The 12,986-nt window shown below is 43.0% G+C and overlaps 1 protein-coding gene across 5 annotated transcripts in view; it reads left to right on the forward strand.

The window, feature by feature from the left end:
• The window catches only part of galnt17 (polypeptide N-acetylgalactosaminyltransferase 17), a 416,264-nt gene that overhangs the window by 362,820 nt on the left and 40,458 nt on the right, over positions 1-12,986 (forward strand). For all 5 annotated transcript variants that reach the window (XM_087977415.1, XM_087977411.1, XM_087977412.1 and 2 more), the window contains 2 exons: positions 1,480-1,665; positions 5,553-5,690. In XM_087977415.1, coding sequence (XP_087833541.1) covers positions 1,480-1,665; positions 5,553-5,690 — 324 coding nt within the window. The remainder of the gene's footprint in view (positions 1-1,479; positions 1,666-5,552; positions 5,691-12,986) is intronic.

The following is a 12,986-nucleotide window of genomic DNA, read 5'->3' on the forward strand; positions in this document are numbered from 1 at the left end:
CCCTTTTGCAATTTAACTCAATGATGCATGTTCAGTGTACTCAATCCTGAGCCAAAATATCCTTCTCCAATAGTTTCTAAACTGAACACAGCCCACCATCACCACCCCCATGTGTGATCAGACTGTGGCTTTCTGTATCTGAAATATAACTTCACTGAGTCTCGTGGCTTTTCTGTTTACATTTTGTGCTTGTTTGTGACACTCTGATGACCAGTTTTTGTCGATCTCTAAGTCTCATGTAACCTCAACTGATTCTTGCATTTCCCCATTTAACAATGTACCCTGATCGCTTTAAAGTGGATAATCTCACACTTGTCTATCTTGAAATCCATTGGCTTCAGCTTTCATTCAGTCTTTTAGTATCTTGTTTTCTTTGTTTGATCCTATCTGTGCAGTGCCAACTATATGTGCTATCAGTAGATGTGCATATTTATTGACTTTTGATTCTATCACCTGAGTCACTAATGAACACAGTGAAGAGTTGAGGGTGCAAACACAGATTCTATAGGACACAATTAATCAATTAATATTCTGTATTGCCTGGTTTGTCCCTAGTCCCAGTCTCCTGTCTGTAGTGTCTGGTATCTGTTCTGTATTCACTGTGTGATTAGTTCACCTTGTGACTAAAAGAAAAATGAAACTGAGACAAGCAGAGAGCATAAAGTGGGCACTTTAGAGTAGGGCAAGTAAAACATTTATCACACACATAACCTGGTAGGTCATCTCTGCACATCTCCCAGGCCTAAAACAAAACATTTCCTCTCAACAAATTTAAGCCAGGTCAATCATTGTAACTCTAATGTCTAATTTAACTGTCATGGGAGATTCCTCAGTTTCCAAGCTTGAAGAGTGTGCAGAGTGAATTGAAGCAGGTAAAGATCAGATGATCACTGCCTCTTTTGTATCAGGGCAGGGGGAGACCACGACTGCTGAGTGCCCAAATGTCCACATAGGATCTGAAGGGAGCTGTTGCTTCTTCAGGTTCTATTAAGGATTTTTTTTTCACTTCATGCTTACATTCCTGTTAGTGATCTATTTGAGTTTGAGAGAAAAGTGGAACTGACTTCTGAACTCATGCCACAGTCAAATATCTTATGGATAAAAACTCCATGGAATGCTAATTTGCACTAATACAGGAACCTCCTGCCAGAGACCAGTAGATGCATCAGCCCCTCTGTCAAAACCAAAGGTTGTACAATCAGACAGCAACAAAAAGCAAGTGGAGTCACCCCATTTTACCAGCTTGACTGGTCCATTTCCAACTCAGAGGGGGAGGGGGAGGCGGAGGCAGAGGGGGGAGCTTTCAAAATCTCTTCACTGTCTAGACATCAGTCTCAGAATGGTAATTTTCATGACATGAGCTTCCCTAATACATTTGAAATGATATACTTTATCTTCAATAATTTCCAGAAAATCCTTTGTAATATCTGCAAGGAATGGTTGGTGTATATTTCAGACTCACCTTATTTAATATTTCAGGTCTGGCTATGTGGTGGAAGTATGGAAGTGCTACCATGTTCTAGGGTGGCTCACATAGAACGCATGAAGAAACCATACAACAATGATATTGGATTCTACACAAAGAGGAATTCACTCCGAGTGGCTGAAGTATGGATGGATGATTACAAGTCCCATGTTTATATTGCATGGAATATCCCCATGCATGTAAGTGATTGCTATAAAATAGGATGCAGGAATGATTGTAATGTTAAGTGTGAATTATCTTAAGGTCAGATCTTTGGGCTATGGTTGACTTTGAGTATGTTTTGAAAGGCTGCAACATATTAAAAGGATTCTGACCCCAACTGAGGAGAGGAAAGTCATTCCAAATGATTAAAATTGACTTTAGTGCTGAATTATTCTTGTCTTTGAAGTGGAGTGCAAGGGTTTTGTTTCATTATAGACAGAGTTCATTTGTATTCATGATTTTTCAAGGATTGTATAGTTGTAAGCAGTTTTTAATTAAATTTTGACATACAGCCATGCATTGTTCCCTACAAATGCATTAATATGTTATAATATTGAACATTGATTTTGTGTGTTGTACATTAAACTGAATCACCATTTGCCATCTCAGGTGGGCGTAATTGATCCCATAACACTGTTTGAAGAAGACTAGGGGATGTGACGGCGCCTCAGCTTTCTGCCATCAATGCTAATGACTTGGATAAAGAATTAGAAAGTTGTGTAAGTTAGGAGCAGTAGGTTGTATAACAGAGCAGGAAATTGCCACGGAATATATGCATAGCAGATACGGTTCAGTGTAGAAATAAGTAAGGTCATCCATTTTGACTGAGAAAAACAAATCAGAATATATTTAACAATGCAAGACCAGGTGCTGCAAAGCAACAAAGGGTTTTAGGTGTCTCTGTATGCAAATCACCAACTAGTGCATAGTTGCAAAATGCAATCAAAATGATTCATGGAATATTGACATTGACTTTAAGGAGATTGGAATAGGAAGAGGTGGAAGTGATGTTTCAGTTGTGTAAATCTGTGATCAGACCCTAAATGGATGTCTGTTATCAGTTGTTATTACTGAAATCACAAAGGCAATGCTAGAAATGTGCAAGAGTTTGGCCAGACCCTGTGAAGAGGGACTCTGTCTATCTGAAACCACTGGAATCACTATTTCCTTAACCCATGTCCACCCTGACATCATACGCTCACCACTGGCTCTCCTGGGTTGCAATCTGCAAAAAAATGCAGAGAACTAAATGCCACTAAAAGTAGGCACATAAAATATCACTGTAATCCACTTAAATTGGGTACAGTAAATATCCATCTTTGGATGCCCTCCATCCGCCAGTATTGAACCTGCAGATCCCACTCCGTCTCCTGGCATGGAGCCCAGGTGCAGAGAGAGGAACTGAGTTAATGCCTCAAAACATTAAGATTCCTCTCCACCCAGCCAATAGAAATAGCAATTTGGAGCAGACTTCCTCCAAAGGGCTGCAGATGCTGGACCAGTTGATATTTTCAAGACTTCTGGTATAAGGATTACCAAGAAGCATGTGGCAAACATGGAGTAAATGGAATTGAGCTGCAGATCAGGCATTATTTAATTGAATGATGAACCAAGCTTGAGGAAGTGAAAGTCATTCTCCTATGTCCATGTTTCCAAGCCCATCACTGAATACATTTTACGATATATATTTATTAAAATGTTGATTTTCGATATTACTGCTGCTAGCGGCATATGTCATAAGTGGGTTTTTTTCTTTTTAATGGCTTCCTTTTTCCCATTCCTGTTTTTGTCTTGTCAAGCTGTGAGGACAGCACAACATCTGGCAATGCCATCAGCACTGTATGAACAAAGCCTAACATATGGCATCCCCACTGACTTATTTCCCAATATCTGAAAGTGGGATACAGTATTTGCCTCTTGCTTTCTCTATGTTCGTAAAGCTCTGGATAAGTCTTTCAAATAGTGAGCAGAATTGCAGTGAGATATTTGCATATTATTCTTCAGCCATCCCTTTTAAAAATATCAACATTTACCCAGAAGGTCTAGAGAACTGCCTCATTATCTGAGCCCAGGAGCGTCGATTTCGCTGCTCCTTGGATGCTGTCTGAACTGCTGTGCTCTTCCAGCACCACTAATCCAGAACCAATGTGTATCCAGCCAGGTTTCAGCAGCATGAGTATCCAGTATAAAAAGCTCTCTGACGTTTTGTATTAATATGAAGTGATACAAATGTTGCACAGAAATCTTTGGGTGCAACTGTTGAAAGCATAGTGCTTTCATTTGACCATCTCCGCTGCTAGCCAACAATGATCGTGATTGGACAGTGAATGTGCCTCCTGCCATTCTAAACATCTGGAGTTGAGAGAACAGCATATAAATCAATCCTGGTCACCTCAGCACAAGCCCCGAGTCTGTAGAAACTCATTATTTTGTAGAAGTCATGTCAAAACCTGTGCCAAGAAATGTAATGTGCAAGTCACACCTGCTGGCACAGCTCTTGGCACTTCAGCTCTGATAGGTGTTCTCCAGCGAGGATCTAACTTTCATCAGCTCACTTTCTTGTCAACTCAGTTTAATTTAACACCAGCCTCAATGAATAGATGCTCTCAAAGCATCATGGCTGAACTTTAACCAAAATGTGGATGGTTTGAGCAAGCTGTGGTCTCAGAGGTATCCCACTCATTTCCAAGATGGCACCACCCAGCTGTTGGGTCCCAGGCAAGGAGGGATAAGCTAGTGGCTTGGAATAAAAGTAGCAAACTTCCAGGAAAAATCAAGGAGAACAAAGACTTTATCAGGCTAGAATAACAAGATGTGGTTTAACCTACAAAAAAATGTAAACTAACACAGATCCTCATTAATACATCAGTTACTGACTTATGAAAGGTTACACTGATCTGGCGGTAGAATTTATACAGAAGACAAATACACACAACATATATTATAACTGTATCTGCTATGTACAACTGTTCACAAAAGCAATATTTTTACCAATGTCGGTTTCAGAAATTTGAAGCACAAAGGGACTTAGGAGTCTTATTTCAGGATTCTTTTAAGGTTAGCATGCAGTTAAGTAGACAAATGCAATGTTAACATTCAATTCAAGGGGACTAAAACACGAGGGCAGCTGAAGCTATGTAAGGTTCAGGTTAGACCACATTTGGAACATTGTGAGCAGTTTTGGACTCCATTTCTAAGGAAGAATGCACTGATCTTGGAGGGATTCAGAGTAGGTACAAGAATCATCCTGGGGATGAGGAGCTGGTCATTATGAGGAGCATTTGAGGTCTCTGGGTCTGTACTCAGTGGAGTTTAGAAGGGTGAGGCGGGATCTCATTCAGACTTACAGAACACTGAGAGGCCTGGATAGAGTGGATGTGGAGAAGATGTTTCTACTTGTAGGAGAGACTAGGACAGGAGGGCACAGATCAGAGTGAACTGAGATGAGGTGGAATTTCTTCAGACAGTTCTGAATCTGAGGAACTCATTACTGCAGAGAGCTGTGAAGACTAAGTCATTGAGTGTATTTAAGACAGAGATAGATAGTTTCTTAATCAGTACGGAAATCAAAGGATACAGAAGAATGAGGTTGGGAAATATATTGACTGTGATACCTGAACCTCAAAGTTTTATAATTTGATGAGTTATCCTTAATATCACATATTCTATTTTACTCACCATATAAATTATACTACTTTGTAGCAGCAAATTTGTAATAACATTTTTATAAAACTTAGAATAGCAATTGAAAACTATTTTTAAAAACTTGCAACGATACTCATGTAGAAGATTACACTTAACCAGTTATGGCAAACCAATGTGAGCAAGTACCCTTCATCTGGATGTTAATTCTGTAATTTGTATAAAACAGTGAGATGTGAACTCCAATATATTTTTAAAGTTGAATATGTATTGAAAATGTAACCAACAGTTTTCTGTAAGCAGCATTCACTAATTAACTAGTTGGGATGCTGCAGGTTTATGAATAAAGGATGTTGTTTGTTTGGTACATATTCTCTTTATTGGACATAGAAGTTTTCAGAGAGAATAAATGCAATTTCTAAAGCTATTTTTATTCTTCCAGAATCCAGGGATCGATATTGGTGACATTTCGGAAAGAGTAGCATTGAGAAAGAACCTTAAATGTAAGAATTTCCAGTGGTATCTGGACAATGTATACCCAGAGATGAGAAGATATAACAACACAGTGGCCTATGGCGAGGTAATAACTTGATAAAATGAATTTATTTTTATGTGCAAAGAGACAGGTGTCTTCTCCAGTGCTCCACCTTTCATTATTCATCAGGCTCACCCCATCCACCCAAAATGGTGTCAGGAGAGAGGGGAACAAACAAAAAAATCATCACCAATCTTTCAAAATCCACGTGAGAACAGGAGGCAAAAAACCTACCGTAATAGTAACCTGAATTTCTTGTCTCTCTGCTCAATTGTTTTCTGTAGCTTGCTCCATTCCAAATTCCCTTGTTTAATTTCAACTCAACAAAATATTTATTTTATTGTTTGTCCTTTCCAACTATTGGCTTCTGATTTAAATAAATGCAAATGTGCTTTTCAGTAGATGAAGCTTAGTTTTAGTAAGGAAGAGCAAAGTGTGTCAGCACAGGCTTAAAGGCCGAAAGGGCCAGTTCCTGTGGTGTATTGTTCTTTGTTCTCTGTTCTTGCAACATTTTTTGTTTGTGGCTTTTAGTCCAGTCTTTTTGTACACTACCTCTTATTGGTAAGTAAGTGAGAGCTTGTACATCATCGTTTTATTGAAAAAGAGTGTTGTTAGGACCAGGAATAACAAGCCAAACCAAATCAGCCTCACTATCACTGGATTCATAACAAAATTAAATATTCAATGACTTCAAAATTTGCCCAATGTTTCTCACTAGACTCTACAAATAACAGATCTTGGACACTAAATTCATAACTTAAGAAATTAACAACTTGTTACTAATAATGTAACTTTAGCAGGATAAAACTAAACAATAAATTAACCTTGGTAGTATCTGTGATTTATACTAATCTTCTTTATCATAACTGCACTTACACACAGACAGATTGTCCGACAGACAGAGTAAGGGGCTAAATTGAATAGAGAAATAAAGGAATCATAATTTGCCAGTTCAATTAAACAGTTTCAAATGCTGGGTGCCAAGCCTTTGTGCAATCCTTAGATAATGAGTTGTTCACAAGCATTAGTGTATATCTAATTTTGAACTCACTGATGTGTTCAATTTCAGTAGGCTTGAATAATCACTTTCTGGATCAATGGTGCTGGAAGAGCACAGCAATTCAGGCAGCATCGAGGAGCTTCAGCAAAATCGACATTTCGGGCAAAAGCCCTTCATCAGGAATAAAGGCAGAGAGCCTGAAGCGTGGAGAGATAAGCTAGGGGAGGGTGGGGGTGGGGAGAGAGTAGCATAGAGTACAATGGGTGAGTGGGGAAGGAGATGAAGGTGATAGGTCAGGGAGGAGAGGGTGGAGTGGATAGGTGGAAAAGGAGCTAGGCAGGTCGGACAAATCCGGACAAGTCAAGGGGACTGGAAGTTTGAAACTAGGATGAGGTGGGGGAAGGGGAAATGAGGAAGCTGTTGAAGTCCACATTGATGCCCTGGGGTTGAAGTGTTCCGAGGCGGAAGATGAGGCGTTCTTCCTCCAGGCGTCTGGTGGTGAGGGAGCGGCGGTGAAGGAGGCCCAGGACCTCCATGTCCTCAGCAGAGTGGGAGGGGGAGTTGAAATATTGGGCCACGGGGCGGTTTGGTTGATTGGTGCGGGTGTCTTGGAGATGTTCCCTAAAGCGCTCTGCTAGGAGGCGCCCAGTCTCCCCAATGTAGAGGAGACCGCATCGGGAGCAACGGATACAATAAATGATATTAGTGGATGTGCAGGTAAAATTTTGATGGATAGAGGTGAGGGAGGAGGTGTGGGCACAGGTTTTACAGTTCCTGCGGTGGCAGGGGAAAGTGCCAGGATGTGAGGGTGGGTCGTAGGGGGGCGTGGACCTGACCAGGTAGTCACAGAGGGAACAGTCTTTGCGGAAGGCGGAAAGGGGTGGGGAGGGAAATATATCCCTGGTGGTGGGGTCTTTTTGGAGGTGGCGGAAATGTCGGCGGATGATTTGGTTTATGCGGAGGTTTGTAGGGTGGAAGGTGAGCACCAGGGGTGTTCTGTCCTTGTTACGGTTGGAGGGGTGGGGTCTGAGGGCGGAGGTGCGGGATGTGGACGAGATGCGTTGGAGGGCACCTTTAACCACGTGGGAAGGGAAATTGCGGTCTCTAAAGAAGGAGGCCATCTGGTGTGTTCTGTGGTGGAACTGGTCCTCCTGGGAGCAGATACGGCAGAGGCGGAGGAATTGGGAAAACCCACCGACTCCCACAGCTACCTGGATTACACCTCTTCCCACTCTATCTCTTGCAAAAATGCCATCCCGTATTCCCAATTCCTCCGCCTCCGCCGTATCTGCTCCCAGGAGGACCAGTTCCACCACAGAACACACCAGATGGCCTCCTTCTTAAGAGACCGCAATTTCCCTTCCCACGTGGTTAAAGGTGCCCTCCAACGCATCTCGTCCACATCCCGCACTTTCCCCTGCCACCGCAGGAACTGTAAAACCTGTGCCCACACCTCCTCCCTCACCTCTATCCAAGGCCCTAAAGGAGCCTTCCATATCCATCAAAATTTTACCTGCACATCCACTAATATCATTTATTGTATCCGTTGCTCCCGATGCGGTCTCCTCGACATTGGGGAGACTGGGCGCCTCCTAGCAGAGCGCTTTAGGGAACATCTCCGAGACACCCGCACCAATCAACCAAACCGCCCTGTGGCCCAATATTTCAACTCCCCCTCCCACTCTGCTGAGGACATGGAGGTCCTGGGCCTCCTTCACCGCCGCTCCCTCACCACCAGACGCCTGGAGGAAGAACGCCTCATCTTCCGCCTCGGAACACTTCAACCCCAGGGCATCAATGTGGACTTCAACAGCTTCCTCATTTCCCCTTCCCCCACCTCATCCTAGTTTCAAACTTCCAGTCCCCTTGACTTGTCCGGACTTGTCCGACCTGCCTAGCTCCTTTTCCACCTATCCACTCCACCCTCTCCTCCCTGACCTATCACCTTCATCTCCTTCCCCACTCACCCATTGTACTCTATGCCACTCTCTCCCCACCCCCACCCTCCCCTAGCTTATCTCTCCACGCTTCAGGCTCTCTGCCTTTATTCCTGATGAAGGGCTTTTGCCCGAAATGTCGATTTTGTTGAAGCTCCTCGATGCTGCCTGAATTGCTGTGCTCTTCCAGCACCATTGATCCAGAATCTGGTTTCCAGCATCTGCAGTCATTGTTCTTACCTTGAATAGTCACTTACCAATTTCTTCCAGACTGAGGATTCTTTGCACAGAACATGCAGCAACAATTCTTTAATTGGAACGAGGTTCAGAGAGAGAATAAAAACAGCAGCCAGCCCCAGACCATCACAGAAACTAACCTCCCATCCAGAGGTCAGGCAGCGTCCGAGGAGCAGGAGGGTCGACATTTCGGGCATTCCTGAAGGGCTTAGGCCTGAAACACCAAGTCTTCTGCTCCTCAGATGCTGCCTGACCTGCTGAGCCTTTCCAGGGCCACCTTTTTTTTTGATTCTGACTCTCCTGCATCTGCAGTCCTCGCTTTCTCCCATCCATGGACTCAGCTTATACTTCTGGTTGGAGCAGAAGGACTACCAACATCATCAAAGACCCTTCCCACCCCATAATGCTCTCTTCCAACCTCTTCCATCAGGCACAAGATACACATGGATGAACAGGTTCAAGAACAGCTTCTTCCCTGCCTTATTAGATTGCTGAACAGACTTCTCTAACTTCAAATTATGTTAATCTTGGTTATGGTGATCGTGCTTTGTGTACCTCCTGTACAACAGTAACCTTTAATTCCCCTCTCTGTCTAAGCACACTATAATCTGTATGTCCTTGTTTGCTATGACCTGCCTGTACTGCTCACAAAACAATGCTTTTCACTGTACTTAGGTACATGTGACTACAATAAATCAAATCAAATCAGTGCCAAATCATCCTCAGTGTTCCTTGTAATCAGTAATTCAGTTATTTTATCTTCCAGATCAAATATTTGCATTTGTTAACATTCCTTTTTCAAAACACAGCTGTCCAAAGATTAACTCACCCTCACCTAAACTCTCAGTTTCATCAAAAAAATGAGAAACGTGAAAGAAAAATAGTGAGGGTCTCAGTAATAGTTTGAAAAATAAGTGGGGCAAGTATGATTATTTTCACATTTTTGAACAGTTAAGGTTTAACAGTCTGCAGTCCCATCTTGTTTTAGGTAATCTTATACGTTCCTAAATACACTGACAGCTGGGTAGACTCACTGGGATCCATTTGCACCCAATTGAATGTTAACAGGTTGCTAATGGCTTCACTCCCTTTAATATCAATGACTCAACTGCCACCATATTTAAAGTATCCTTTCCTTGAGTAGCTGGAGTATCAAATGGTCAGCTGAAAAAGAATCTACAATATCTAAATAGGACTGATATGATATAGTCAGCATCCTTACTGCAATTTGTAGGAAAACAACGGTGGAATTTAGACTACAATTACATTCCTGGCGCAGAGCCAACAACCTGTCTCTGAATGTGGACCAAATGAAAGAGATGGTTGTTGACTTCAGGAGGGCACGGAGTGACCACACTCAGCTGGACATCGATGGCTCCCCGGTGGAGATCGTAAAAAGCACCAAAATTTTTGGCATCCACCTGGTGGAAAATCTCAACTGGCCCCTCAGCACCAGCTGCATAGCTAAGAAAGCACAGCAGAAACCTTTGCTTTCTGCGCAGGTTGAGGAAAGCACCCCTCCCCCGCCCCAATCCTCACCACATTCTACAGGGGGTTCATTGACTAACCCTGAGCTGCTGCATCACTGCCTGGTTCAGGAATTGCATTGTCTCGGATCGTAACACCCTACAATGGATAGGGAGGACAGCTGAGGGAATCATCGGGGTCTCTCTTCCCTCCATTACAGACATTACGCTGCATCTAAAGGGCTAAGAGCATTGTGGAAGAACCCACATCCCTTTCACTCAAACTCTTCTCCCTCCTGCCATCTGGCAGAAGATACCGAGCATTCAGTCTCACATGGCCAGACAGTGCAACAGTTTCTTCCCCTGGGCCATCAGACTCCTTAACACTATGATCAGACTCTATTCCACTTGAAACTCTATGACTTCGAATGGCTGCTAGAACAATTTTTTTTATTAATTATCATTCTTTGATTACACTAATTTGCATTTTACTGTGCCTATTGTCTTGATGTGTCAGGAGTTACTGCCTTGCGTGTTTTGCACTTTATGCCGCCCTGCGTATGATTGTGTAGTTTGTGCTGTCCATGTAACACTCAGTCCTAGAGGAACACTGTCTCATATACAACTGATACAGTTAAAATGACAAATAAAGCCACTTGGCAATTAACGACTTAACACTCTACAGTATTTTGAGTGTATCCATGTTTCTGGTGGTCATAACGTATCCTTATTTTGGAAGGTATATCTGGATGGCCAAGTGGTGCCTCCTATTCATGCTAACCTTGTGCAGCAACACAATAACTTTACTGAAACAAATAGAAAGCAAAGAACCGTAGAGGCTGAAAATCTAAAACAAAAACAGATTTTGCTGGAGAAACTCAGCAGGTCCAGCAGAGTCTGTGGAGAGGAAGCAGACCTAACACTGCATGTCCAGTGATTCTTCATCAGAATGGATTATAGATAGGAAAACGTGATATATATGCTGAAGGCGGGGCTGGGGTAGGATGGTTTGTGGTGTAAACAAGTTGGTGACAAGTGGAGATGGAGCCGAAAGAGAAAGAACATTTGAACAGACAAAGGGATGGATAATAAGGACTGTTAGTGGGTAAAAATGGGATGGATGCAAACAGCCCAAGTGATGACAGGACTAGTAATATGAGGGAGGGTAAAGAGCATAAATGGATACACTAAGGCCCAAAAATTATTGAATTTGATGTTGGGTCCTGAAGGCTTCAGGATTCCAAATGGAAAGTGATGTGCTGTCCTTCTAGCTTGTGCAGGGCTTCACAGGAACAGTGCAGAAATCCCAAGACAGAGATGTTGATCACAGAGCATGGTGGTGTGTTGAAGTGGCAGACAACTGGAAGCTCAGGGTTAATTTTGCCGATAGAACATAGGTATTCCACAAAGCAGTCACCCAGTCTGTGTTTCATCTCCCCAGTGCAGAGGAGACCACATTGTGAGCAATGAATATAATAGATGAGATTGAGTGAAATGTAGGTAAATCTGCTTCACCTGGAAGGGCCTTGGATATTGAGGAGGGAGGAAGCAAGCAGGCAGGTGTCATACCTTCAGCAATTGTAGGAGAAGGTGTCTTGGGGATGTTGGGAATGAGGAGGAGTGGACCAAGGTGCCCAGAAGATATGGTTCCTGCAGAATGCGAACAAGGGAGGGGAGGAGAAATGTGTCACACGGTGGCATGCTACGAGAGGTGGTGGAAATGGCAGCTGATGATCCTTTGGATATGGAGGCTGGTGGAGTGGGAAATGAGCTACTATCTCTATTGTGGGAGAGAAGAGGAGTGAGGTCTGAGGTGCGGGACATGGCCAGACACAGCTGAGGACCCTGTTAACTATGGGTGGTGGGGAATTCTTTGACAATGAAGAAAGGTGACCATTTTGGAGGCCCTCTTGTCCAAGCTGTCATCATTAGAATATATGCAATGGATATGAAGAAACTGGAAGAATTAAATGGATCCTTTACAGGAAACAGGATGTGAGGATATATACGTCCAGGTAACTATGGGAGTTGGTGGATATTGATGGCCAGCCTATCCTCAGAAATGGAAACAGAGATGTTAAGGAAGGAAAGGGAGGAGTCAGCGATGGACCAGGTATTGATGAGAGCAGGGTGGAAATTGGAATTGAAACTGATAAATTTTTCCAATTCTAGATGAGAGGGGAAGCAGCAAGGGATGTCATCAACATACCAGAAAAAGAGTTGTGGAGAGGGACCAGAGTAGGACTGGAACAGGAATGGACCACACAGCGGCACAGAGATAAAGAGACCAACATGGGTAACCATGGCCACACGTTTGACCTGAAGAAAGTGAGAGGGATTAAAAGGAGAAGTTGTTCAAAGTGAGGATGAGCTCAGCCAGGTGGAGGAGAGTGATAGTGGATAGGGACATCTGTCTCAGGTTTGCTGCAGTGCTCCAGCAAAGCTCAGCGCAAGCCAGAAGGACAGCATCTCATTTTCCATTTGGGGACCCTGCAGCTTTCAGAACTCAATATTGAGTTCAATAATTTTGAGGCCTGAACAATAATTTCATTCTCCGTCAACTCAAGGCTGAAACACTTCTGCACTTTTGTGCAACACTGAGCTTCATTTTCATTTCAGTTTTGCTCTTCTATTATTTCCTTTCCTTACTTGACTCCTGTTCCCAACATCAAGGTGAATATTTAAATTACAATTTGATTTT

This window comes from Chiloscyllium plagiosum, unplaced genomic scaffold (assembly GCF_037043375.1).
Source record: "Chiloscyllium plagiosum isolate Xiang-an unplaced genomic scaffold, Cpla_swu_hap1 HiC_scaffold_31, whole genome shotgun sequence".
Taxonomy (NCBI): Eukaryota; Metazoa; Chordata; class Chondrichthyes; order Orectolobiformes; family Hemiscylliidae; genus Chiloscyllium; species Chiloscyllium plagiosum.